Source organism: Clarias gariepinus, chromosome 20, assembly GCF_024256425.1.
Source record: "Clarias gariepinus isolate MV-2021 ecotype Netherlands chromosome 20, CGAR_prim_01v2, whole genome shotgun sequence".
Lineage (NCBI taxonomy): Eukaryota > Metazoa > Chordata > Actinopteri > Siluriformes > Clariidae > Clarias > Clarias gariepinus.
In genome coordinates, this window is record NC_071119.1 from 23,727,309 (window position 1) to 23,754,349 (window position 27,041).

Sequence of the window (27,041 nt, forward strand, 5' to 3'; positions counted from 1 at the left end):
TAGATATTAATTAAAAAAGCTAAACTGAAAACTTTTACTGGGATTAGTTTTTATTTTCACAGCAAAAACAAAAAACAAAAACCCAAAACAAACTAATTTCCCATCAATGACTAGTGTATAAATAATACTTTAGATTGGGACACATTTACGTTTTAGCATCATATGCTACCAGTTTTATGAGGGAGCTTGAGAAAGCTAATGCTATCTGACTGAACTTTACACCTTATTTTGGGTGGTTTATCTTTATTTAATTTTTTTTTGCTATTAAACTATCACCTTCACATTATATACGATGTTGTTTTATTGCAAGCTATTATTATTTTAAGGTAAAATCTTTAATTGTGCAGAATTGACTGATTTTCATCTGAGTGAATCCGAACCGAATCACCTTTGCACTCAAAGCAGGGAGTCGACTCATTTATTTGACTCTTAACTCATTAGTCCTCCACAAAGCAGCTGCGTAAAGTCTCACATTTAGCCCTAAACCAAAACACCGAGTTCACATCGTGTGTTTAGATGAGCTCGGATCAAAAATGCTCTCAAATACAAACATCTTAGTAAGTAATGCTTATTTAAAATACATCAGTGTCAGTGATTAAAAGTGTTAGCTAACAATCAGAGCAGTTTATCGTCAGTCCGTTTGATTTATTCACGGATAAATATGAGCTACTCATTCATCCAGAAAGAAATGTGACGAGGTTTAAAACCATTTGATTATTTTTTTTAACTAACACGTTTCAGCCGTTTGACGTCGCTGTCGAGTCTGGGAGTCGATTCCCCAAAAGAGTCGATTCCTCATTTGAATCTTTTATTATTATTATTATTATTATTATACATTTCATTTTTTTTCGCAAAGCCTATTGACTGTATTCCAACTATGCTTTGCTGTTTTTGCATTAACGCATTTTAAGCGTAAAAGAAAACGTGTTAAGCGTGTTCAGTTTTGTATTGATTCAAATACAGAATCGACTCCTCCCCTGAACCGAATCAGCAACTGTTTGACTCCTTAGAATAGTTTTTTCTATTTAATCATTGGAAATAACTAATTTAAATAAATAAACACGGACCTGTTGATTTTCCTCCAGCCCAAACTCTACCTCTCTATCATTGATGATGTGATAGAGAGTGTCCGAGAGCTGTTCATTGATGAAGGAGTGGAGGAAAAAGTGCTAGATGAGCTCAGGCAGGTAAGACCCATATATTTTCCCATGAAATTTATAACAATGTAATATATTTATATGTATATATGCATGATGTATTCATTCGATGTACATTTGGAGGATTGAGCACATTTTTAGTAAGTGCTAGTTAGCAATGTCGCCGTGCACCACCAGGGTCTCGGTTCGATTCCTGTCTCTGTGTGTATGGAGTTTGCATGTTCTCCCCATGCTTGGTGGGTTTTCTCCGGGTTCTCTGGTTTCCTCCCACAGTCCAAAGACATGCAGGGATTGGGCTAACTGATGTTCCTAAATTGCCCGTAGTGTGTGTGAATGAGTGTGTTTGTGTGTGTGTGTGCCATGTGATGGATTGGCACCCCATCCAGGATGAACTAAAAACTAATAAAACTAATTTTATAATATTCATTGCAATATTAAATATATAGAATAAAATTTTTGATTTCCAGAATTTTTTTTACATTTTCTAATGGTATACTTATTATCTATCTATCTATCTATCTATCTATCTAACATATATATTATATCCATACATTATATACAATATACATTATGGTTTGTTTTTTACTTGTAGTTGTGGGAGTCGAAGGTCCTGCAGTCAAAAGCTGTGGAAGGCTTTTCTAAAGAGAGCATCAATCCATCCAACTTTGTTCTGCAGCTACCTGCAAGTTATTCCCACGCACTCCCGAAATCCACAGGTCTACAGATTTATTTACATTATTGCAATAATTACTATTACTAGTACTACTATTACTACTAACAATATCATATCATTTAGCCCACAATACTTTGTGTAAAAGTGTTGTTTTTATTATATATAAACAGAATCTGGTTTTGTTTGCCAATTATGTTGACCCTCACAAGGAATTTGATTCCGGCTTATATACACTAAGTACACAATATTGATTAAGTATACACATTTAATAAAGGCCGGAAAAAAACAAAGACTGAAATATACTATTTTTATGGGATAAGTATTCAGACCTTTTGTTATGCCAATTGCAATACTCCTTGAAATGCTTCTGCAACATATTTCAAGTTCACCTAGGTTCACCTGATTGACTTCGCTGAACATAATTAGGAAAGGCACACACTGGTCTAAATAAGGCATCACCATGAATGTCGTATTTTGGAGTGAAAACAAAGCCATTAGGTTGAGAAAATTATCTGTAAACCTGCAAGCTGTCATTGTGTCAAGACACTGATCAGGGGAAGGGTGCAAGAAAGTTTCTTCAGTGTTGAAAGCACCCAAGAACACAGTGGCTTCCATGATTCTAAAAATGAGATTTGGAAGAACCGATAGTCTTTTCAGACTTGGACACCCAGCCAAACTGTGTAATCAGGGATGAAGAGCCTTGATCAGAGAGGTAACCACGAACCTAAGGGCTACTATAAATAAGAACCTGAAGGACAACCATCACTCCACCAATCAGGCCTCTATTGCACAGTGGACAGTTCTTCCACCATTCCTCACTAACAGGCAAATGATGGCCGGTTGAGACTTTCAGACCATGAGAAACAAAATGCTCCAGTCTAATGGCACAAAGATTGTAATCAGCAAATCAAGCTTTTTGCCTCACCTTATTAAAACCCCCCCTACAGTTAGACACGGTGGTGGCAGCATCATGCTGTGGGAGATTAGTTAGTATAGATGGAAAAATAGATGCAGACAACTGAAGAGCTATCTTGAGTAAAAACCTTCTCCATAGGTTAGTGCATAAGGATAGGATGGAGGTTTACAGTTCACCAAGATCGTTATCCAAAGCATAATGGAAATAAAACTCAGTGGTGGTTTCAGAAGTCCTAGGGAGACCAGAAACCGGTATGAACTGACCCTGCCTGTTCAACCTGGTTGAGCTTGAACAATTCTTCCAAGAAAAATGCAAGAAACTCCCAAAAGATTGGTGTGCCGTTCCCAAACATACTTGTGGCATACAAGGTGATTTAACATACCAGGTACTAAGTGATGGATCTAAATACTATATAAAGGGATTATTTCCATCTTAATTTTTGTTATAAAATAACCAAACACTTGTTTTTTTTTTTTTACTTTGTCACTAACGTGTTTAAAACTATTACACATTGTTTTAAACTGATAAAACATACATAAAACAAATGTCCTTTAATATAGGCATGGTGTATTATATAATTGTAATTGTTAGCAGAAACGATCTTTTAAATAATTCTGCTTTCCTCAGGTTCTGTTGTTCTTCCTTCCAGGCAGCAGAGTTTCACAGGGAAAGCTGTAAGTCAGAATTTCCTTTGTAAAATAAGATACAGGCTTAATAAAAAAAAGGATTTCTATTATCCAGACCTAATTTCAGTTATCTTGTAATTTCTTGTAAAGGTCAGATTTTTAAAGAAATATATGGTATTGAAAAGACAACATAGTATTATACAGTGGAAGAAAAGATAACATAACATTGCATTGCTATTATTATTATTATTATTTAGTGAAAGAAGTACTAGTTACATGAATTAAGATCATATCAGTATTATGAACTAAAATACATTCTTTACTTACTTGATAAATATGAAGAATAAACACAGTTAGTATGGGTAAGGTCATTCAGTTCCGCCAAATAAAGTTTGAAGGTTAGCTTTTAGCCATTAGGTCCAGTGTAGAAGTAAGACAGTATTTTATTCAAGCGCTTTGTTTGACTCCCCGGATACCAGAAGACTCCGATCTGGATCTGTGGTGGATGTGGATAGATCTGCCAGAGGGAAAGTGGATCCATGTCCGATCCAGATGGGAGTTGTCTGTAGTATGTCAAATACCATATCGACATAGTGCCAAAACCCCTCCCCAGGCCTCGTTGCATAGTCCAGTTGGTCTCCTTGCACCCGCTGATCCCTGTAGAGGAAGCCCAGTTTTAGACACATGCCAGACTTGTTATTCCACCACTTTGAATTGATGTCGGGTAGGAAAGTTTGATTTATAATGCTTTAATTATCTTTGATTTTTTAATTTTGTAATTTATTTTTTATCCAGACCAACACCAGCACTATTGCGACATTTTCCCTGCCACCCGGCGTTACCTATCCTGTCCAGATCCCTGCAGGTGTGACGCTACAGACTGCTTCTGGTGAGCTCTCATACTGTAGAAACAATACCCCACATCTCTTTATATCTGAGCTCCCCCTGCAGGATTTACTGCTCACCTCACTTTCTCCATCCAGCTCTCAAATTTACATTTACAGCATGATGCCCTTATCCAGAGCGACTTACATTTTATCTCATTATACATCTGAGCCGTTGGGGTTCTCAAGATGCTCAAGGGCCCAACAGTGGCAACTTGGTGGTGGTGGTGGTGGTGTTTAAACACGGAACCTTCCAATCTGTAGTCCAGCGCCTTAACTACTGAGCTACCCCTGTCCGGTACACAATGTCATCGGGTTATCATCTATTTAAAAATCTTTCCATCATCTGATCATTAGTTTTTGAAACGGACAACCAAAGTAGTCAAGTGAAAAGTGAGTTTTGTGGTGGTTTTGTGATTTGTGATGATTTAAAATCTAAAATTTGTAAACCGTTTCATCTGTTTCTACAATCAGGCCACTTCTACAAAGTGAACGTTCCCGTGATGGTGACACAGGCTCCGGGTTGCCACCGCATGCCTCCTCAATCCAACCAACCGCAAATGGAGCAGAGAAACCTGCCCTCTGGTGGTATCATTCATAACCTCCCTGCATCCCAGGTGCCTCCTCCACCTCCATGTCCCCAATCCGTACCCGCTCCACAAGCCCTCCAACCGCTGATGCCTCAACAACCCCAGGTGCTCCAGCCTTCTCAGAGTCCCCTCGATCTTCCTCTTCTTCAGGATCCCGAGCCTTTGGTCGACCCCCAGCCTGCAGAGTCACCCCCAGGAAACCTGGATGAGTTCACGCTGGACGGGATTGACTTCAGCCTGCAGCCGGTGGATATGAGCACTCCGCCGTGTCTCTCGGCAGAGCAGATGGTGGAGAGGGCTGTTAGAGAAGTGGCAGAAGCCAGGCTTGATTCTGAGGACACGCTAAGTCAGTTCCTGCCTGATTTGGAAAGGACACCTGGTGCACTTAAGGTAGAATTTGCAAATGAAACACAGGGCAGGGCATTCTAGTTTAGGAAAATAATCAGCAAGTCCTGCAGTATTTAATTCCTCTGGTTAATTTATCATGATTTAGGTTTAGATTATGTGGCATGTCCTCCTTCTGAATAATTTGTTATCTTAGAAAAGATACAATTAAAGCAGAAAAAGAAATTAATTAACACCAATCGAATATTACTATAATGAAAAAAAAAATCCTGTGGTATAAATGTATTAATCTAAAATCAACTTTGCGATCATGGAATAGAGACATCTTGTAACATTATGTCCAAAACCTTCCCCTCAGCTGGACATGGACCTCATAAGAGACTACAACTTTAACGACTTGACAGACATCCCGCAGCTTGACGGGGCGTGTGACAGCAGCTCAGAGGCAGGAGATGATCAGGAGGAGGAAAGAGAGGTGCAAGGCCCTGTCGGAGAAAACGAGTTCCTGGGCATTATCAATGCAGAGGCTCTGCAGGCGCTCCAGGGGGTAGGAGGGAGCAGCGACGGAAACAGCAGCTCCAGCAGTGAGGAGCCTGAGCTGGAGGAGGAGGTAGAGGAGGAGGTGAGAAACAAGCAAGTGAGCCAGACAGATGCAGGTGGTGTTGATGGAAAAAAAAAATCTCTTGTGATCAGAGTGATGTTGAATGCTGAGTAAACAGCTCGCATAAATGTGTAATTATGTTTGTAAATAATATGCAAGAAGGCATCAATGTGATCAGTTTTTAAGATGCTGTCTCAGGGCTATATCTGATGTTAGCACATGAATGATGAAGGCTGCACAGTTCATTATTGTTGACAGCACAAATTTTTCCACTGTGACAATGATGATGCAAAAGAAATATGTGCTTACTACATCATTTTTATAATTCTGAGCAGAATTTGCTTGAAACTGTCAATGACATAAAAAGTTCTAGAATGAAAAAAAAAAAAAAAATCACAAAATAAAAAGAAACACTGAATGAGAAGGTGTGTCCAAATCTGGTACTGGTACTGTATGAGACAAGACCTACACCAACGCTTCTGAGAAAAAACAATGCCACTAGTGGGGAAGAAGACAAACAAACATAGGTTTTAGGGTAGGAGTTAAGAGGTGGCGGGGATTAAATGCATTTGTACATCTCAGAGATACTAAAGTAGGCATGGCTGCTGTACCTGTCAGCTCTGGGAAAGTAGACGTGACCGCTGTACCTGTCAGTACCAATAAAGGAGGCGTGGCTTCTGTGCCTGGTGTAAAAGATTTAGACTTGGTCAAAAAGTCATAGCATCTTTATACATCAGCCCTGGTGAACAAGGTGATCCCTTAATGCCCGTTGGCGATGGTGAACAAGATGCTACCTCTATATCCGTCAGCCCTGGTGCCCGTTGTGTTGCATCGATGCACCTAGGCCCTGGCCCCCGAGGGGTTACCTCTATACCCATCAGCCCTGGTCACCTAGGTATTACCTCGATGCCCGTCGGCCCTGGTGAATGAGGTGTTGCCATTAAGAAGGCCTGTGCCTGGTGTAAAAAATTTAGACTCAGTCAAAAAGTCATAGCATCTACATTATATGTCAGCCCTGGTAAACAAGGTGTTCCCACAGTACTGGTTGGCCCTGGTGACCGAAGTGTTGTCTCGATGCATGTCTCCCCTGGCGACCCAGGTGGTGTCTCGATGCACGTCTCCTCTGGCGACCCAGGTGGTGTCTCGATGCACGTCTCCTCTGGCGACCCAGGTGTTCCCGGGTGTAAAGGTAACCCCTGGTGAACGAGGTGTTGCCGGGTGTAATGGTAACCCCTGGTGAACGAGGTGTTGCCGGGTGTAAAGGTAAGGATGGCCAAACGTATGGCCATCCTTACGTTTGGCAACACCATCCTAATGTAAGGCGTTGCCTTGATGCCCATCGGCCCTGGTGAACGAGGTGTTGCTGTGAATGTTGTTCTGGTGATTGAGGCCAGAGCCTTTGTACTTTGCATTAATTCCTTTTTTATTGTAGATAAAAAAAAAAAATCTTGCCTTGGTTCCTGTCAACCCTTATAAAAAAGTTGTTGTTTCTATATCTGTAAGCCCTGGTAAACAAGGTTTTACCTTAAAGCTGGTCAGCGCTGGTAAAGGAGTAACCTCTAGGCTTAGAGACTCTTGAATAAACATAAGCACTGACTGAGTGCTATTTTCTTCTGTCTAGGATCCTCTAAACTCCGGTGATGATGTAAGCGAGCAAGACATCCCCGAGATCTTTGACACTGAAAACGTTATTGTCTGTCAGTATGATAAGGTGAGCTCAGCTCTGAGATTTTGCTTTATCTTAGGGGAGGACTTATTATGGTTCAACCTCAAGACCCATGCATTCTTTACAGCAGTGATAACCTGAAGTTTTCATGCTGATCTCACAGATTCATCGCAGTAAAAACAGGTGGAAGTTTTATCTGAAGGACGGCGTGATGTGTTACTGTGGGAAGGACTATGTTTTTTCCAAAGCTGTTGGAGAGGCTGAGTGGTGAGATGCGGCAAAGCAACAAACAAAACAAAACATGTCCTACATGGTACTAAATATGTTTTTTTTTATGTTTTAAAGTTTTTTTTTCTTTTTGGTAACATATGTATTTCTTTATTTTGGCTAATTCCTAATTGGTAGTTCTCAAAAAGAACGTCTCAGGCTTGAAAGGAAGAAAAACCTTATGTTGATATTTCAATGTGTGTGTATTTATTTATTTATGTATTTTCTAATTCAGAAGTCGGCTCGAAATTGGTTTTGAAAATCTGTTTAATTTTGCATTAACTTTGTGTTATTGTGAGAACTCGCGCATGTTTAATACTGCGTTATATTTTTTCCCTTTCCAGAATGTTCAAAATATTTATGAAAGTGATTTAAATTTTCATGATGTTAAAAAATGCCTTAATTTTTTGTTCTTGTCACTGTTAAAATTAAATGCACAGCAGTGGAAACTCACCTGTGTCTTATTTGTGTTGCATCAAATCCAATTTTGTGAATTTAACATTGAAAATAACTGATTCTAGTGTTATGCTCAGTCCTTGTGTTTTAATACATTTTTAAACTAAATTCCTTGCTTCATCCATCTTTTTATTGGCGAATCTAAGTTCCAAATTATAATGTAAAACTACATTGGTACAACTGTAGCATTTCGTAAACTTGAACATGGTCACAATTCATATTTGTGCTCAGCTACAAGTGATGGAAGTTTAACTATAGCACCTGGCTACAGTGTTTTACCATATTTGGAAACCCAGATGCAAATTATTAGCTGATTACTAACCTGATCAATTCACTAGGGGAATAATCTTACTGGTTTTGCAAAATGCTTAACGACGCAAAATGGCAGGGAAAAATTCAGTTTTGTTGTCGCTAGTTACTGTAAATGTCTGAAGGTGAACAGACGTCCATTGTGTTTGGTTTTATTTGAGGTCTGAAATTAGCTCAGAGATTCAGAAATGGTGGTTGAGGCTCGCTCACAGTTTCTCTATGTTTTCAACATGTTAGAATTACATAAAACGTGTAGTTGAAATGCCTTAGTATTAAGTTACTTTAGGTTGAATTGTGACAAAATAATTAATGCCATTCAGAGGGAGGAGGTAACTGAGTACATGTAACTTTGTTCCTGTACTTAAGTACATATTTTATGTACGTATCTGTACTTTACTTAAGTACTTTCATTACAGGAGGATACATTCTACTACATACTACAGCAAATATCTGTACTTTTACTTTAGTACATGTTGTGGCATTACCGAACAACAGTGTAATGACGTGCCTTGTCTTTTCTTCGAGACATGCCTAATGACATAATAGGTGTACAGTGTGTACAGTGACAAAAAAACCCAGCACATTTGAAATTAAGTGAAAGAGAGCGAGACAGATTTTTTTCCTTTTTTTTTTTTATGAAAAAGGCTACTGTGAGCTCATACAAGCTCAGTACTTTTGATACATACAGTGAGTATAAGTGAGTACTTCTGTACTTTTACTCAGGCACACAAGAAGATTAAGGACTTCTACTTGAGTAATATTTGCCCTAGAGAATCTCTACTTTTACTCAAGTACAGGATTTGTGTACTTTGCTCACCCATGACATCATCATAAAATTACATTCAAAAATTTAGGAGAATCAAACAAAAAGACCTTAGCGCTACTTCATTGTCCCCAGTGGCAACATGTTTTTGTCAATACAAATTTATTCTTGTGCCAAGGTCTTCATTACACAATTCGAAAACTCCATAAACAAAAGTAAAGATGAATCATGAATATGTATGTATATATTTTAATGTTTGATCTCCATGTGCCGTATGATTGAGCTTTATGTGATTTCATTGTTGAACCACAGCCAAATGTTACTACTTGGTACATCAAACATATTTTCCCCAAAGTTACCCAAGGCATCTTTAAAAGATCCGTGTTTAGATTGTGTGCAACTTATTCCAAATGTAATTTCACACATACATCTTAATGTTTGTTCAGACCTGCTCAGGGAATAGGAAATCGTAAGTCTGCAAACCAAACAAGCAGACAGACAGAGATGTCTGTAGTTATTGTAATGTGGAATGAAAACCGAACACGAACAGAAATATGGCAACAACTTAAATTTACTTTCAAATTGGAGAAAACACCCCAGGTGTATTACGCCTCCTGTAAGTTCCTTAGCCTCAGCATACATTGCTTCATTTCAAATTCCGAATATATCCATGAGGAAACACCAGCTAAAGTCCTCCAAGCTTAAAGGAATCCATGCAATTGCTCAGGGAAAGGAGTTCAAAAAATGATTGCGTGTCCAATTTAAAATAAAGCCATCTTTGCTTCAAACGAAGTGTATAAATATATAAATATAAACTTTTAATTACAAAGGTTCTGACAGAACCGTTTTCCATTCCTGCAGATAGTCTAGAAAAGAACATCTGAAAACAAAAAGCAATAATAAATTAAAATATATAAAGAGCATTCACAGTACGAACCATATATATGTGTTCAAAGTATATCCTTCACAGATTGCTGTTTAGCAGTCAGTCACTTTAAAACATAAAGCTCATGTCGCTGCTTTATTGAAGAAACACCCATGCAGCTTGATGTGATAGGCTCGAAACTGATTTGAGTGAGATGTCCTCGCTCTCTGCCTCCTTGGAGTCAAGGCGACCCTCGACAGACCATGCAACCTGTAGGACTCCGCTTGAGCGTTGCAGCAGCCGCATCGGCTTAAGAGCAAACACATGTCCCTGCGGAAGGCTCGTGTAAATATGGTATAGAGAAACGGGTTGCACAGCGAGTTGATCGGGTAGAAAAGGATGAGAAGGATTTTGGATTGGGAGATGGTGATCAGAGGCATGTGCAAAGCAGCGGAAATGGCGAAGAACGAGATGGGCGCCATGCACAGGAAGTCTGTAAAGATGAGCACTGCCATACGTTTGGCCATCCTTGCGTCTCCGTGACGTGTCGGCACATCCGGGCTGCGCACGCTTAAATAGATCCCGGCGTAGCTGAAACAAACTAACAGAAACGCTGCAACGTTTATGACCAACACAGCCACCACGTAACCCTGAGACACTGGAGTCTCGATGTCCATCGGAAGGCAGATGCTCACTTTAGTGTAGCTGCTGACTCCAAAAACAGGAAGCAGCGCCATTAAAAGGGAAAATCCCCACCCAATCGCCATCATGGTGACCATATGGCGAAGCCTCAGTCTCCGGCTCATCTGCATGGCGTGAGTGATGGTGTGCCAGCGCTCTAGGGTGATCATAGTGAGAGTATAGATCGACAGTTCGCTTGAGAAGACAGTCAAGAACCCGGCTACGCCACATCCCAGGCCCGTTTGCCAATCCATAGCATGGTTGTAGTACTCTTGGCGCGAGCGATAGTCCGCCAAAGCGATAAGCAGCAAATAGAACCCCATGCACAAATCTGCAAAGGCCAAGTTGCACATGAGGAACCGGGAGACGCTCAGCTTCTGGTGGCTCAGCAGCAGGACAAACAGCACAGCCAGGTTTCCCACGAGAGCGAAAGTCGTGACAATCCAAGTGATGACACGCAGAAAACTATGACCAAGCAAGTCCTCGCAAGGACTGAAGGCGTCCGGTTCTGGGGTGCACTTGAAGGATCTGCTGCTGACACACAACTCCAGATCGGGGTAGTGGAAGTTGATGTCATTAAGATCTTCAGCCGATGGGTCCCTGTGAGAAAGATCATATCAGAGAATCAGATCAGTTTTTTTCTTATTGATCATTTGGTCAATCAGTATGACATTATATGAACTCATAGTGCCTGACTCTTACATGGTATCTGCTTGGGCAGCCATGTTACACAGCATGGTTAGATCCTTGAAGCGATTGAATACAGCAGCCTCCCTGTGGAGTGAACAAATAAAGTGTCAGGATGGATTCTTGAACTTGTGGATTACAGAATTAATAATAAGCTCAATAACAATTACATTTCACTGGGGTTTAAATACATACTGGACATACATACAATAAATTAGGACTGCAAAATACAGCATTTTTGCTATATTGACGTTTGAGATACTGACATTGTAAAAGCCTTTCATGTGCAAACAAAGATTTTATATATATACATACAAGGTGGTATCTAAAAGTTTTGAGACTTGTTTTGTAACATGCCAACAGATGGAAGCATAAGACTGCACACACAGGGAGCTCCGACCTTCATAAGTCAGTGTGCCAAAAGACATTGTCATCTGTGCATTGGTGCTATTCTGACAACAGGCATTACCAAGTCTGCGATTTCATCATGGACAGCGAGTTAGAACAAAGAGTGTGCGTGGAATTCTGCGTAAAACTGGAAAAATCTGCCACAAAAACGTTTGACATGATTCTGCACTTCATGGTGTTTTGAGTGACATGCGCGCTTCAAGAGTGGAAGAACATCATTAGAAGATGACGAGTGATCATTAAGACCTTTGACGAGATCGTTGGAAAAACAATTCACAACATACGTCATACGGAACAGTCTAGGCGTCCTCAGGTGTGATTTAAACTTGTGCCGTGTCGCTGCCGAGTTCATCCTCAGGCTGCTGACCCAGGAGCAAAAGGAACATCGAAGTCCGCCAAGAACTCCGTCAGCGTGCCATGGATGTTAAGGATCATTGCCAGTGATGAAACTTGACTGTACGACTGTACGAGGTACGACTCTGAGACAGAGCAACGGTCTTCACAGTGAAAGAGCCTCTTCATCTCCATGACCGAAAAAGGTCAAGGGAGGTCCGCAGCTCGACCGAGGACATGATCATTGTCTTTTTCCTCATTTGCGGCATTGTGCATCGAGAATCCGTCCCCCAATGGCCAGCAAATTCCACTGCCGGGTCTTAAGGCTTTTCTAACTTTTTGATACCACCTTGTGTACATATATATATCTTTTTAAAGTGATGCTTTAATAAGCAAGAACACCTTATCCCTCATCTGGCAAAAAAGTGTCATGGTTTAACTGTGAGTCATGCCAGCTGCACTAGTTATTTTTTAATAAGAGGTGCTTTTACATTTATGAGGATTACACCCTTATCTAGCGCGGCTTACAAAAATGCTTTGAAGTCTCATGCTAGTTCATTAAACACAACCCTTCCTAAGAATAGTTTTTAAAGTATTAGAATACATATTATAAATTTTTTATATATGTTACTACTACAGGTTCAGACTTGTTGTCGCGTTTCCAGGTGTGGAAGGCACAGCAGTGGCTTGGGTAGGTGAGGTTGGCCTCCTGCAGCTCTGAGAGGTTCTCCAGCGGAGGGAGGGTCTTCAGGGACGGTGTAGAGCGCGCTATGAGAACCTTCATCTCTCCCAGTCCTCGCGTAGGGAGCGAACGGAGAGCGGTGGATGATACATCGCTGAAAACAAACACACAAGAGCAGACCATTCATATAATGGATATAATCATGTATACAATCATGCTAATTCATGATTTTTTTAAACCACATTTCTTTCATGAAGTTGAGCGATCAGTACAGGTTATAATAATGCATTGGACTGTTCTTAAACCAATTTCAGATGCAAACGATAGTTCGATGGTTTGATCTTTTTAAAACATTGAGTTTTTTTGGGCCAGGCAGTTTCATTTCCAAAAATATTTACACACTCATATAAACACATTTATGAGTCTTTAAAATGGCTAAATTTAATAGGCTTGATATCTTTAACATCTTGAGTACATTTTAGGTAAGCAACAGTTCATCCACAAATGTGTGCAGAATCTTCAAGCAATACTGTTTGTAAACAAAATCATTTGTTATAAAAACAAAACAATTATGTAAAACATACATTTAATGTATATAATTTAAATATATAATAAAACTGTAAAGTTGGTGAGTCTGTACATTGAAGATATTTGTAAAAAAAATAATTTGAAGGGACGCAAGATGAGTAATAGACACATCAAGATGGGTTTAGAAATTTGTCTGTGTGTTTGTCTGGACGAGCTCGAGGTAGCTTTGTTTCATCGCAATTGGCTCACAGAAAGAGAAGATATGCTAATTTGAAATTTAAATAGAAAACGCCCTTATATCATTAATAATTAAATAAATAAATAAATAGACCTAGTTCATCTCAAAATTCAACAGATGGCGCTGTACATTTCTTAACCCGCACTTATGAGTGTGCGATTGAAATCTACTCAACAAACGCAAGCTCACACCTTTAATCCACGCACTTCTCCGCAAAAATCCGTCCGTTCCAATTCAACAGATGGCACTCATTATGACACACATTTATGAACTAATGATTTTTTTTAAGGTAGATTTTTTTTTTTTATGATATAAGGGTAAATTAACCTCCTCTTCCCGTGGGCCGATTGAGATGAAACAAAGCTTATAAACTTTACAGTTTATTTTTTTTAAAACAATGCTGCAATGAAATTCCATTTAAACAAAATCGCGGTCACAAAACAAGGAGGTTTGCATATATTACAGAATTTGATGTACATGTAATTTCTGATTCTGATCTTTTTTACTAAAGTCATACCAGATACTAATACTGCATCAGATGTGTGCCATACAATTTACAAATAAAAATATTTTCATTTTGTGTAATCCCACTGTAGATTGGCTTCCTGCCTCTTTAATACCCGTGTTAGAGTTCAGGGCGATGGTTGTACTTGGCCTTCAAACACTTTACTGCACAGCCTTTAGTCCTTGGCTGACAGATATAACGCTGCACTACATTCCTACAGATTTTATGCCCACAGAACTGCTCAAGTGGGTCATTAATTTTTTTTGGGGAATTTCAGTGCTTCAAGTATTTCCATAGCTTGTCTGTTTCTTATCATAGGATTTTATGCACGGTGTGTTTTACTTACAGCAAAGTTGGTCCTTCTGCCCCCTCAAAAGCATCATCATGGATTTTATTTAGGTGCTGGTTGTCTTTAAGGATCCTAAAACAATTAAAAAATTATTAATTAGGCATTACCTCCAGTGGAACTTTTTTTTTCTTTCCTGGTTTGACTTGGACAACCCACGTAGTACAGTTAATATAACACTGATATCATGCAAAGTTAATTTTAAAATACAGCCTTAACTTATGTATGCATAACCCTAAAACCCCAGATGTTTTAGACTTGGTGACTAGAAATGTGAACGGTTAAGAAAATTAATGTTTTGTCTCATTTGACATTTATTTACTTGTACATTATGTTCCTTACATTGTGTTTCTTATTCAGATGGTACAATCTTAAAATAAACAATGATCCTGCCACTCATACAGAGACAAGCTTTTGGTAAACATGTCTGAACGAGTAAAAATATTTCACATTGATAGGAGATACGTACAACTTTTCCAGTCTGGTCCCATTGAAGGCGTGGGCTTCGATCTCAGTAATTCCATTTCTGACAAGTTTCCTGAAGAAATGATGCAGAAAAACAGATTCTGTCACGTATCAGAGACACGTATAATTCTTCCTCTATTTAAAGGGTGCTATTGTTTTTGTCTCTGATGGAAAAGTCATTTTCTTATTTTGGATTGCCTATACATAACTATAAGGATTTAACATTTTCAAGTGCCTCCTTATGCAACTCAGGAATTACATGTAGGATAATTGTTTTGCAATGTAAATGTACTTTCATTAAAAAAAAAAAAACAAAGTGGGGAAAAAACGTACTTTATACTTACACAGAAACTTTGTTTATACGACTATATTAGCAACAACATGACTAATATTATTGATCATGTGTTTCAAATTCAAATTTTATTTGTCACATACACAGTTTGTTTGTAATTAATTTCTTTCCTTAAAATAAAAAAATATATATTCAGTATTATAAATTAAATTAAATAATGTCTTATGTGTTAGTAAAAATAAATAACATGATAGTTATAAATAATGTGTTTGTTAGATTTTTATTAAATGTCAATAGCATTTGTACTGTAGATCCCTATTAAACATTAGGAATGTAGGTCCCTATTAAACACCATTAGTAATATAGGTGCCTGTTAAACTGTAGGAATGTAGGTCCCTCTTAAACTTAGTAATGTAGCTCCTATTGAACATTAGTAATGTAGGTCCCTCTTAAACATTAGTAATGTAGGTCCCTCTTAAACATTAGTAATGTAGGTCCCTCTTAAACATTAGTAATGTAGGTCCCTCTTAAACATTAGTAATGTAGGTCCCTCTTAAACATTAGTAATGTAGGTCCCTCTTAAACTTAGTAATGTAGCTCCTCTTAAACATTAGTAATGTAGGTTCTTCTTAAACTAAGTAATGAAGGTCCTTCTTACACTTAGTAATGTAGGTCCCTCTTAAACATTAGTAATGTAGGTCCCTATCAAACTTAGTAAAGTAGGTCCCTCTTAAACTTTAGTAATGTAGCTCCTCTTAAACTTAGTAAATTTGGGTCCCTCTTAAACTTTAGTAAAGTAGGTCCCTATTAAACCCAATGAATGTAGGTCCCTACTAAACACCATTATAGTGGGTCTTTATTAAATATTAGGAATGCAGGAATATATTGAACCTTAAAAGTGTAAATCCTTATTAATTATCAGTAATGTAGGTGCCTGTTAAACATTAGTAATGTAGGTCCCTTTTAAATAGTTGTAGTGTAGGTCCCTCTTAAACATTTGTACTGTTGGTCCCTCTTAAACACTAGTAATGTACTTTAGGTCCCTCTTAATCATTTGTACTGTAGGTCCTTCTTAAACATCCATAGTGTAAGTACCAATTAAACATTAGAAGTATCGGTCCTTATTAGACATCATTAGACTAGGTCTTGTCAAATATCTGTAGTACAGGTCCTTATTTAACACAGGTCCTGAATACAGACCTAATTAAAAATGTTTATGATGTATTTGATTTCTTAAAACTGTATGTTGAGCGTTTAATAAATTTAAGCAATAAATTTGTCAAATGTGATATTTTATTTACTGTTCACAGTCAAATTTTCATAAAATTATGTGTAAAGTTTGGGTTTGAGAAGGTCTTCCTAAATTTCTGAGGGAACATTTTAAACTAAAGTTATGCTTTCTATGTTTTGGCCCTAGGTTATGGGCTGTAGTTGAAAGCAGCACAGGAACTTCCTGTTACTATTAAAAACAAACAAACAAACAAACAAGCAAAGAAAAAACTTTTTTTTTTAAGAGAATGGCGTACTCACATGTACATGTCTGCCTTGGATATGCCTTGAAACGCATTAGCTGGGATGCTGTTTAGCTGTATGTTGTCTCCCATCTCCCTTAAAATAAAAAGAGAGAACAATTAAACATACAAACACGATCACCTAGTAAACACAGATCCACACACACACACACACACACACACACACACACACACACACCAGGACAGCATGACTTCCGCTCTGTATTAAACGAGCCGGGCTCGAATCCAAAATCCATGCTGCAGTTTTGCAGGTGCACCCAGAAGGCCGTACACTTAAATCAAAATGAGCTCGAATCTGTGCTCAGAATCACGGCAGGACACGATTACTCACAGAAAGAAATCCAGCCCCATTGAGGAGATTCGAGAAAAATCCGGGAAATGCCTTATTCCTGTGTTGCAAATGCTCCTATAGAAAATGAAGACAATGTAGAGAGAAGCTGAAGTGATGTGATACTTTATTAGCACTATAATCATGCAGATTATTATTATTATTATTATTATTATTATTATTACAGGTATCTCAGTCTTGGCAGATCTGTGAAGGCTCCCTTTTCTATTGCTGACAGGTGGATGATGTTAAGTATTGCGCTAAAATAATAATAAAAAAATATAAACAGTCATTTAGTCACACATTATATCACAGCTAAATCACACTATTAACTTAAATCAAAAACTATTTATATAATTGTTCAGTAATGTATGTAATTTTGAATCGATCATTCAAATTAAAGAGGGGTGACTTACATTTCAATCAGGCTGTGGAGCGAGAGAAATGCCTCGCTTTGGATTTTTCTGATGGAGTCACTTTGGGAAATTTCACTGCAGAAGAAACAGACATTTTCGCAGCTGTTAAACATTATTACACAGATTTTAATCGTAATTTAATCATAACTCTTCTCACAATATTGTTAAAGCATAATTATCAATATGTTCTCCTCTAAAACAAACTGTGACTTTGTGACTACCTCTCATTCCATGTTGCATAATTTTTTTTTCTTCACACTTTGGAATGTGTTTAATTATTTAATTTGATGAACTCTAAAGTCAGGTTCACGTATACTAAAAGTATCATTTGCTAAATAATTTTTACAGTTTTATTACCCCATTTCACTCGCCTTCCTAAGAAACCTGCATTCATTTTTTTTTAAATTTTATTCCAAACCCAGACCCACCTATAATCAGTTTAGGACAATATCAGGGTTCCAGTTTGCTTTAATACGTCAATGAAGCGGGAACTGAAGCTCTTCGAGAATGTAATTGCCTTAATCGTCTTTTCCATTTTAAACCCATTACGGAAGAGATGACAGTGTAGAGGCTTCACAGTGTTCTCGTGTGTGTGTGTGTGTGTGTGCGTAGAAGTCATGAGTAACACATAATGCAGGTTGTTCACACCTTTGTTAATTTAACATATGAAATGTGAGAAATCTTCACCGTTAGTGTTTTTTGTGTATTTATTGTGATTGATGTAATAGCCGACCTAAATGTAGCTTTCATAAATTTCTCTGAGCTCATTAAGATTTTGGCTGATTTAATTTTGTGTAATTTATACATCTACAAAAAAATCAGCAGAAAACAACTGCAAATCAGAGAACAGGTCCTTATTTAACATATGTGCTTTAAATATCTTTATTCAGTTAAATCTTTTTTATATAGCGCTTTTATCAGTGGCCATTGTAGCAAAGCAGTTCTACAGAATTAAAAAAAAATTAGAGAAATGATTGAGTGTGAAATGTGTGAGCAAATCTGTATATGATCATAATGAGCAGATTGTCCCTGATAGACAAGCCGAGGGTGATGGTGGTGAGGAAAAACTCAACAGGGAGCCCATCCTCATTTGGGTGATAACTGATAGCAGTTTTGCAGTCATAATGTTATACTTTATTAGGAATGTGAATTACAGTTCGATTTGTATTGTGAATTTGTAAGTACTTCTAAGTCTCTATTAAATATCTGTACTGTAGGTGTTTATATAAACATGAGTATTGCAGGTTCTTTAAAAAAAATAAATTTTATTTTATTTACAAAACAAAACCATGATGCACCCTCCACCATGCTTCAACAGCTGGGAGGAGAATTTGTTGTTGGTGTGAATTTTTTCTCCAAACATTGTCATGGCCAAAACATTTTCTCATCTGTCCACGAAACATTTTTCCCAAAACACTGTAAAATATTCAGGTGTTTTGGAGAAAATTATCTGAGAGAAATTTTATGATATTGCACAAATTAACAAAGACTTTACAGGTTTGTCGTCTTCTGTAGTTTTTTTTTCCTATTACCTGTACAATTTTTTACACATCTTTCCCAATTGCCCATTGGGTGCAATCTTCGCAGAACGTCCACTGTTTCCGAATTTGCTCCATTTGTAGACAAGTTGCTTTATTGTCGAACCTCCCGGTCTTTGCAAACATTTTTGCAGCCTTTTCCTTAGTTAACTTAATGCATCTTGTTGATGCGATCGATGCATAGTTCACACTCATCTTGAGCTGATTAATCAGCATTCAGACTTTGCATGTCTTTCAACCCATGCACCCAATCTCATCTCCGTGAGATCTGTCTCAGAGGCTCACGTCATTTTCCCAGGATGCACTGTGAATAATTACTTAATGTGCTCAAAAAAAAAAAAAAAACTGAAAACTTATAAAGTTTATGTGCTATTAGTTTATAAGTTATTACTTTGCCTATAAAAATAGCATTTTATGAGTAATTAATGCAACAGCCCCTGGTGATTACAAACATTTTCTTGGAAATGTATCTGTATTTATCACTATGTCCACCCTTTGCCTTTATAGCCGCCTCCAGCCTCTTTCACACCCCGTGAACATCACAGGAACTTCTGGAACTTTTCTGTTCTAAAATTCAGCCCCCACATTCCTCTCGACACGTCCTAACTCCAGCAGCATTAAAGCCGAAGAGGGTCATGGCAACACGTCTTCACAAAGTTTTTTGGTTTTGCTGTGTTTTGGATTGCTGTTTAGTTACGGAATGCACCCACATTAAGTGTTTTGCACCATCATCATCATCATCATCATCACCCCACTGTATTTCTTTCTCTCTTTTTTCTCTCTCCTTAGATGACCATTCAGGCAGCAGAGTCCCATAAGGAAGAGGAAGGCTACAACCTAACACTGAACCGACACCATGGAAATAAACACTGAACATCAGGAAGTGCGACAAGACGAGATAATTGATGACGAGAACTGAAACTCTGGCACTGGAACCTACCACGCAAAAACAACAGATGTTTTTGAAAAAGAGATTTTGTAGTCATAAAATGTTATTTTATGACCTCATCAAGGTCAGATCAGACCGTGTGCTTTTTAAATGTTTCAAAATATGTCTAGGAGGGATTGGTTTGTGGAGGAAACATTTAGGTTAAGATGTATTCTGGCTAAAAGTATATTTTACCAAAGGAAAAACACACACACCAAATGACTCATTTTAATGTGATATTCCTTGGTGTGTGAGATTTATTTAGTAATAAAATTCTAATGCCTGAAGCATGGTTCACACATGTACAGTATGTGACTCAATTGAAGAGGCTTGGTCCAGTGTTTTTATATATAAATATACTTAATGTGCGCGGTTACATACCTGTGGATCGTTCCACAAGGTGGCGATATAAGCTTTTGAGCGCTCGGACCACATCCGAAGTTAACCTAAGCTTTCTTGGTCAGCTTTCTTGTGTTGTTTTATGCTATAGTGCTGAGACTGCAGCTAGCATTTTTGACGCTTTAGGGTGTTTCATGTTATACAGTCATGAGTTCAATAATGCGTGAAACCAGCCTTGTGTAGCTCGAAGCATGTGTGATATGATCCAGGCCTCAGTTAAAACTTATTGATGTTTTTACTTAAGATAACTACCATTTTACATTAAATATGACACAATGCAATTGGACTAACCGCTGAAAGTCGTGACCTCGCGCCATTATTATCTAAAGAGATCCAGCGGCGCTTTAACCTTTTAGTCTGGTCAGCTGTCTTACCTCTTCATTTTTATATTTATTTAGCATGCTAATACTGTCTGTAACACCATTGCATAATATTTTAAGCAAAACTGTGCGATTACTCTGCTAATTAAACCTTCACACTCTGCTCTTTCTGGTGGAATGTGCAATCCCTGAAGATTGGCCACGAGGCTGGTCAAATTTAGCCATGAAACCTCCAACACTAAATTGGCCATTGTTTCAGTTTCATTGTGCAACCCCTGTATATGCTGAAGTGTGTGTCTGTTTCGGCAGATAGAGAAGACACTAAAGTATGAAGCTGTTCTTTTACAAGTGAAACGTAATTTGGACAGTATATATGGATACGGATGGATCATATTTTTCGGGATGCATAAAAACACGTGTGTTAGTGATTAATTCTGTACTGAAATATATTTATATATTCATAGACTGGTATACTCAGTGCAAGATTGTACATTAACCGCAAGATCCCACTAGTAGCAGCAGGGGCATTTCGCAAAAATTAGAGAAAGATGCAAAAACTTTTGTTTGCGCATGCGCAGTGAGCGTATGTAGGACGGATTCACAGGTAGGATGAATTTATAGAACACAGCTGAAGACCTGATTGGTCAAGCGGAGTTATGTGATTATTATTGCTGCGTCTGATTGGTAAAGGAGTCATGCGGTAGATCCACCGGCTGCATGTGTAGAATAAATGGTTAGAAAAGTAACGAGTTAAGTGTAGATGAATGTAGCAGAGTAAGAGTAGTGTTTCTTTTTTACAAATTCTCAAGTAAAAGTAAAAAGTATGGTGCAATAAAACTACTTATAGAAGTAAATTTTTAAAAAAGTTACTCAAGTAAATGTAACTCGTTACTACCAACCTCTGCATACAGGAACAGCAAGTTAGCCTAAACAAGATAATGTTTAGTACAGCGGTACAGTACCCTAACATGCGAACGCCCCGCCTCACAATGAACTGAAATTTTGCAAGAAATTGGCCTTAGAATTCAAAGCATTTTTCGGCATACAGTATGAGCGACTGAACGGGATAGCAGCGCACATACAACCGGGATCCGTTTAAAACTTGTTTGCATCAGTGGGAAACCAAGCAAAACAAGTTTATCGTTTTAAAAAAAAAAAATAATAATTTTTTCATTTTGAGCAAGAAGGTTAGAAAAAGATTATATCAAGAAGAAAAGGGAGCGGCTGTTAAATTTGGTTTTTAAAAAGGAATCATAAATTAAAGTTAAGTGAGGTTTTATGTCTATTCATTTTACATTTTACTTTATTTACATGTCTTTTCTAAATGTTTTGATTGTTTATAATCATATATTTGCATTATAGTGTTGGAAATTAATAATGTTGGTAATATTTGTTTGGGTGGCTGGAACAGATTATCTGTGTTTATATTATTTGCTATGGGAGAACGCGTTTTGTAATACGGAAAAAACTTTAATTCGTATGCCAGGGTAACACTGTAGTTGTAAATCTACTTTAGCTTAATAAATGTTTTTAATTAATTGCACATGATTTTAGAACTTTTTTTAAACAACAAAAACAAACAAAAAAAAACTTAAAATTATATATCTTATAAAAGGTATTCGCTTAAAATTTTCATGAGCTACTTTCTTCTACCCAAATAAACCAAATGGGATGAGGTTACCTGTTGAGTCAAAGTTTCTTCCTCTTGTCATCTCAGGGACAATTTGATTGGTATAAATTAAACATATATCTATTATTTCCTGTTGTCGATTCTGTAAAGTGGCGAAGGCCATTGTTAAAAGTGTTAAAATCGCTTTTTATAAATAAAATTGAATTGTATTGAATTATAATCTTATGACTTGTTTGCTGTTTTTATGATGCTGTGATGGGATTCTGTCTTCAACTACAGTAGTGTGTTTAGTGATTTATCACACACCGTTTCACAGGACTTGGCCGTACTTTACTCTAATTTATTATGTTTTCTCTCTGGTATATTGAAGTAATGGAAGAGTTCCACCGTCCACTATGATCAAGATTCGTTTAATTTATACCAGGTTCCAAGAATTTCAATACTTTGGCCTTAAACCACGAGAGCACTCACAGAACACTGAGATCTGCCTACATGAACACCGTAAACCGATTATACCGAGACAGGTTAGTATCTGAGCACGGTCATTGAACATGTTTAAAGGCTTAAGATATTGAGGGTTTAAATGTAGCAAACTATTGCAGTTTCCAGTGTAAGGCTCAGCGCTTCCATATCTATTGGCTTGAAAGATCTGAACAAAACAATCTGTTCTAGAGGATATCACCACATGTCAACCGTATACTGTACAGTGGTGGAAATGCTAGGGTTAGCAATCTGCCTTGAAAGAGAATCCCTTAAAAAAGCCACAAAATTAAGTATTTCAAAGGACAATACATAAACGTTTCCATATGAAAGATATAATCTGAAGGTACAAAAACATTTTAGTACCCCATTTGTTCCTAAGAGAGTGACAAGCAATCATAAAAATTTTAAATGTGCATTTTAGGAGATTAATAAATCAAAGATGTCAAATGTTTCTAAATACAAATGAAGCCTAAAAATTATATTACCTTAAATTGAATACTTTTCATATTTTATGCACAATATTTTATTGTACAATATATGTTTTTAAAAAAGTCTATATGTCATGCAAGATATTGGGGGGAAAATAACTACAGTATAAAAAAAGTTAATTAAACTAAGGGGGTAAATAAAATATATAAAATAAAAAATGTAAATGTTGGCCATATTCACATGAATTATACCAATGTTTCTGCACACTTTATGGTCAAATGTATGTGGACACCTGATCATCACAACGACATCACATGTGGTTCTTCCCCAAACTGTTGCCAAGTTGTTCATTGTATTCAGTAGCATTATAATTCCTCTTCATTGGCACAAACCCAAACCTCCTATCCAGCATCATGATGCCTTCTGTAAGATCCACAAAGCCAGAGTTTAAGATCTTGAGTGTCCTGCACAGAGACCTGACTCGACTTAACCCCATTGAACCATCAGCTTTAGGATTAACTGAAACTGGTGCCACATCCTTGAAATATCAACACCAGCACCTGAGCTCACTAATGGTCTCGTACTAGCGCTGTGCTACAATCCAGTGTAAAGCCTTTCCAGATGTGTAACACAGTATGGGTGTTATGATGAGGTGTCCACATACTTTTGGCAGTAGTGTGTGTATATATTAAATCCACATTTTCTTTTATTCTTACCCAAACCATAGCAAAACCAACGGTATGGAAAGGAGGAGGGGAAGATAAGGACTTTTTTCTCAGCTGTAAATATGAAGGACACAACCTTGTCTCTAGGGCCGGGTGAAATAACCAGAGAAAAGAGATAAATTATGATTAATTGTGTCATGCTTTTCAATTATATATTATATTATTGGTATTGAGTTTTGTATATTAGTCCAAGGTTTTTTTAAATAAGTAAAATCTAAAATCAAATTTTTTTGTTTGTTTATCGTTTTTCATATTTTTTTTACAAACTAAAAAAGTACAGCTACTCCTTTATCCTTAAAAATATATATGCAAAAAAATAAACATTTTGTATTGTAAAAATATTGTGATTTAAAGTTTGGATAATATTGCCTGTCTCTAATATAATAAATAAAGAAATTAAAAATTATGTGTACACACACACACACACACACACACACAGTAAATATATTACAGAACAATTACAAATGCATACAGTACTGTACTGTATATGCATAAATATATATAATTGGTTTTTATTTACAGTATATATATTTATTATATATGCTTATAATAAAATAATACCATTATATAAATATAAAGTATATTATATAATTTTGTACTATATTATTTTATAATAATACAAAATATTTGTATGTATAATTATATATTTTTTGTATAATTCTTTAATTTAAAGTACTTTCTAAAATATAAAAATATAAATGTGTAAAATGAAAAGCATATTACATATAATTATATATATATATATATATATATATACACACACACACAGTACACACACTGTATATATAGCATATTACATAATTTGTTTTCATTGCAGAAATATTGCATACATGGCTGTTGAAATTTTTTTTTTTTTAATCTGATCACATAATTAAAGACTATGTAAAAATCAATAAGATAACTAGATATAATCCGTTTAAAGTCAGACTCACATTCTGGACACGTTGATGAGACCTTGGAATGTCCCACTTCGCACTTCTGTGAGAGGCAGCTGCGCTAATCTTCTGCAAAAATAAAAAAACACATGTATAAACAAAAGTTTTGGCACCGGATGATAATAACAAAAATAAAACCTTCTCAGCTCCAAACTTTTCCCTGCGTGTGTGTGTGTGTGTGTGTGTGTGTGTGTGTATCCCTGGTATAATACCAGACGTACAGGATGTTAGTGAAGGCTGTTGCCCGGGCTGTTTTCTCGGTGTACCCGGTGCAGGTAAGTGTGCCCGGGGTGCAGGTGCAGATCTGAGGGCAGGTGAAGGTGAAGGTCCCACTCCCCCCTCTGCCCCCATGGATCATCAGCAACGGCAGCAGGAGCGGCAGCACCGTGCACACCGACACCATCCTCCTGCTCTGTCTTACCTACTGCTTACACACTCTATACACACACACACACACACACACACACATCTGTCATCCAGACCCACTCCTGCCTGGGAAAAAAAATAAATAAATGGTAAGAGGGCCTCCCACTAGGGTTGCCAGATTTTTCGCCTAAAACTCCTACTTACTCATGTATAAGGTTTTATCCTTTTAGTGATATCTTTTTTGTTCATACACCGGAGGACCCGAATGTCTGTATATCTGTATGTCTTTCCAGATGATTTTGTCAAAACAGCACACAAAACTGGCTGGACGGAATTTAATAAAACTTTGTCAGTCCTTCGGTATTTGCTTGAAGTGAAATCTATGCCAGGAATAAAATAGAGTAAACATATTAACAGCAGTCCGAGGTGAGGGCGTGGAAAATACCTGAACCGAGAGTCCGGTGTTATGCGCTAAAATATTAAATCAAACTGTTGAGTAAAAGTGATGTTACGAATATCGCCTTGCACCTCCAGGTCCTGGGTTCAATTCTCGTGTCAGGTCTGTATGCATGGAGTTTGCATGTTTTCCCCCTGACTGTTGGGTTTTCTCTGGATTCTTTGGTTTCCTCCCACAGTCCAAAAAGCTGCAGATTAGGCTAACTGGTGTTCCCAAATTACCCATAGAGTGTGAATGTGCGTGTAAATGTTGACCAAGGTTGTAGATATATAAAACTGTATATATGGATAATAGGGATACACAGTGAAAGGTGGTAAAAAGTACTACAGGTAAAAGATATCAGTAGTTTGGGTGGTTATACTTTGACTAAAACAATTCAGACTTTTCTTTTTACATACAGTTTATCTACCCTCAATATATATAAATTAACAGAATCACAATGAAACTATAATCATAGTTGAATGTTTAAATGATAATTGATATATTTATATTTACATAAAATAATTTGTGTACCATGACATTCCAAGTACTGTATTTTCGAATCTACAAAAAATTTCCCCCTGGACAGTCACGTCACCAGGGCTGATCATAATATCTCAGGAATAAAATGGATGAGACAGAGCTGGAAAACAAACTAACAGAGATGCAAAGAAAAAAGTGTTTATAAAGTTACTGAATAGTTTTTAATCAAAGCAGAGTTCATACAGCAAGGCAGTTTGAAAGATGAGCATTACCTGAATTTATTTATCAAGATCTAAAATCTTTCAGGGTCAAAAAAAAGAAAGAACAGAAAATCAAGAAGACATTTTTAATCAGTCAGTCTTACTTTATTTCCTTTCAACTGAACAGATTTAACACTTCAATCACACAAGCCGCTAGAAATGCAAGTATGATTAGTGTGTCTCAAAGACTACTGAAATTATAAACATCCTTCACGCTTAGATGACCAAAGTCATATTCAAACGTCCATAAATGTCCCAGTGAGTCTCTCGATGCTATAACGATAAAACTGAAAGCAGCTTGAAGTTGAAGGGAAAAACAGGCCGTCTAGAAACTGCAGCTTGTCTAGTCATGTCAAGCGTGTGACGGTTTAAAGCAGTAGAGTGTCTAGTGTGACTTTTTCCTCTGTATATAATCTGCATTTGCATCAGTCATTGTCAGAGAAGAGAGTATTATTAGGTAGTGCTACACCACTTGCTCTATAGATACCCCTCTCAGCAGCTGGATCGCTAACACCTCTGGGCTTGTTGATGCCACCAACACTGTGTTAAT

The 27,041-nt window shown here is 37.3% G+C and overlaps 2 protein-coding genes across 3 annotated transcripts; one reads left to right on the top strand and one right to left on the bottom strand.

The window, feature by feature from the left end:
• Positions 1–458: 458 nt before the first annotated feature.
• On the top strand, positions 459–8,156 carry gtf2a1l (general transcription factor IIA, 1-like). Of its 2 annotated transcripts, XM_053480241.1 has the most exons (9): positions 459–557; positions 1,086–1,187; positions 1,750–1,873; positions 3,374–3,420; positions 4,168–4,261; positions 4,731–5,236; positions 5,550–5,813; positions 7,414–7,503; positions 7,622–8,156. In XM_053480241.1, the coding sequence occupies exons 1-9, from the start codon at positions 534–536 to the stop codon at positions 7,727–7,729; spliced, it is 1,359 nt and encodes a 452-aa protein (XP_053336216.1). In that variant the 5' UTR covers positions 459–533; the 3' UTR covers positions 7,730–8,156. The 2 variants fall into 2 exon arrangements, with proteins under 2 accessions (XP_053336216.1, XP_053336217.1); XM_053480242.1 differs by lacking the exons at positions 3,374–3,420; positions 4,168–4,261.
• Positions 8,157–9,155: 999 nt separating this feature from the next.
• On the bottom strand, positions 9,156–25,385 carry LOC128508765 (lutropin-choriogonadotropic hormone receptor-like). Its single transcript, XM_053480240.1, has 11 exons — positions 25,168–25,385; positions 24,944–25,015; positions 17,560–17,634; positions 17,329–17,403; positions 17,147–17,221; positions 16,814–16,891; positions 14,996–15,064; positions 14,527–14,601; positions 12,875–13,063; positions 11,502–11,573; positions 9,156–11,399 (listed from the first exon to the last, which is right to left on the bottom strand). The coding sequence occupies exons 1-11, from the start codon at positions 25,347–25,349 to the stop codon at positions 10,262–10,264; spliced, it is 2,100 nt and encodes a 699-aa protein (XP_053336215.1). The 5' UTR covers positions 25,350–25,385; the 3' UTR covers positions 9,156–10,261.
• Between the last annotated feature and the right edge of the window lie 1,656 nt (positions 25,386–27,041).

Coding starts and splice junctions, on each gene's coding strand:
- gtf2a1l (XM_053480241.1), top strand. CDS start 534: ATGCTCTCAAATACAAACATCTTA. Junction 3,421..4,167: donor AGAGTTTCACAGGGAAAGCT/GTAAGTCAGAAT, acceptor TTTTTTATCCAG/ACCAACACCAGCACTATTGC. Junction 4,262..4,730: donor GACGCTACAGACTGCTTCTG/GTGAGCTCTCAT, acceptor TTCTACAATCAG/GCCACTTCTACAAAGTGAAC.
- LOC128508765 (XM_053480240.1), bottom strand. CDS start 25,349: ATGGTGTCGGTGTGCACGGTGCTGCCGCTCCTGCTGCCGTTGCTGATG. Junction 16,892..17,146: donor ATGGGGCTGGATTTCTTTCT/GTGAGTAATCGT, acceptor TTTTATTTTAAG/GGAGATGGGAGACAACATAC. Junction 14,602..14,995: donor GGGACCAGACTGGAAAAGTT/GTACGTATCTCC, acceptor TAATTGTTTTAG/GATCCTTAAAGACAACCAGC.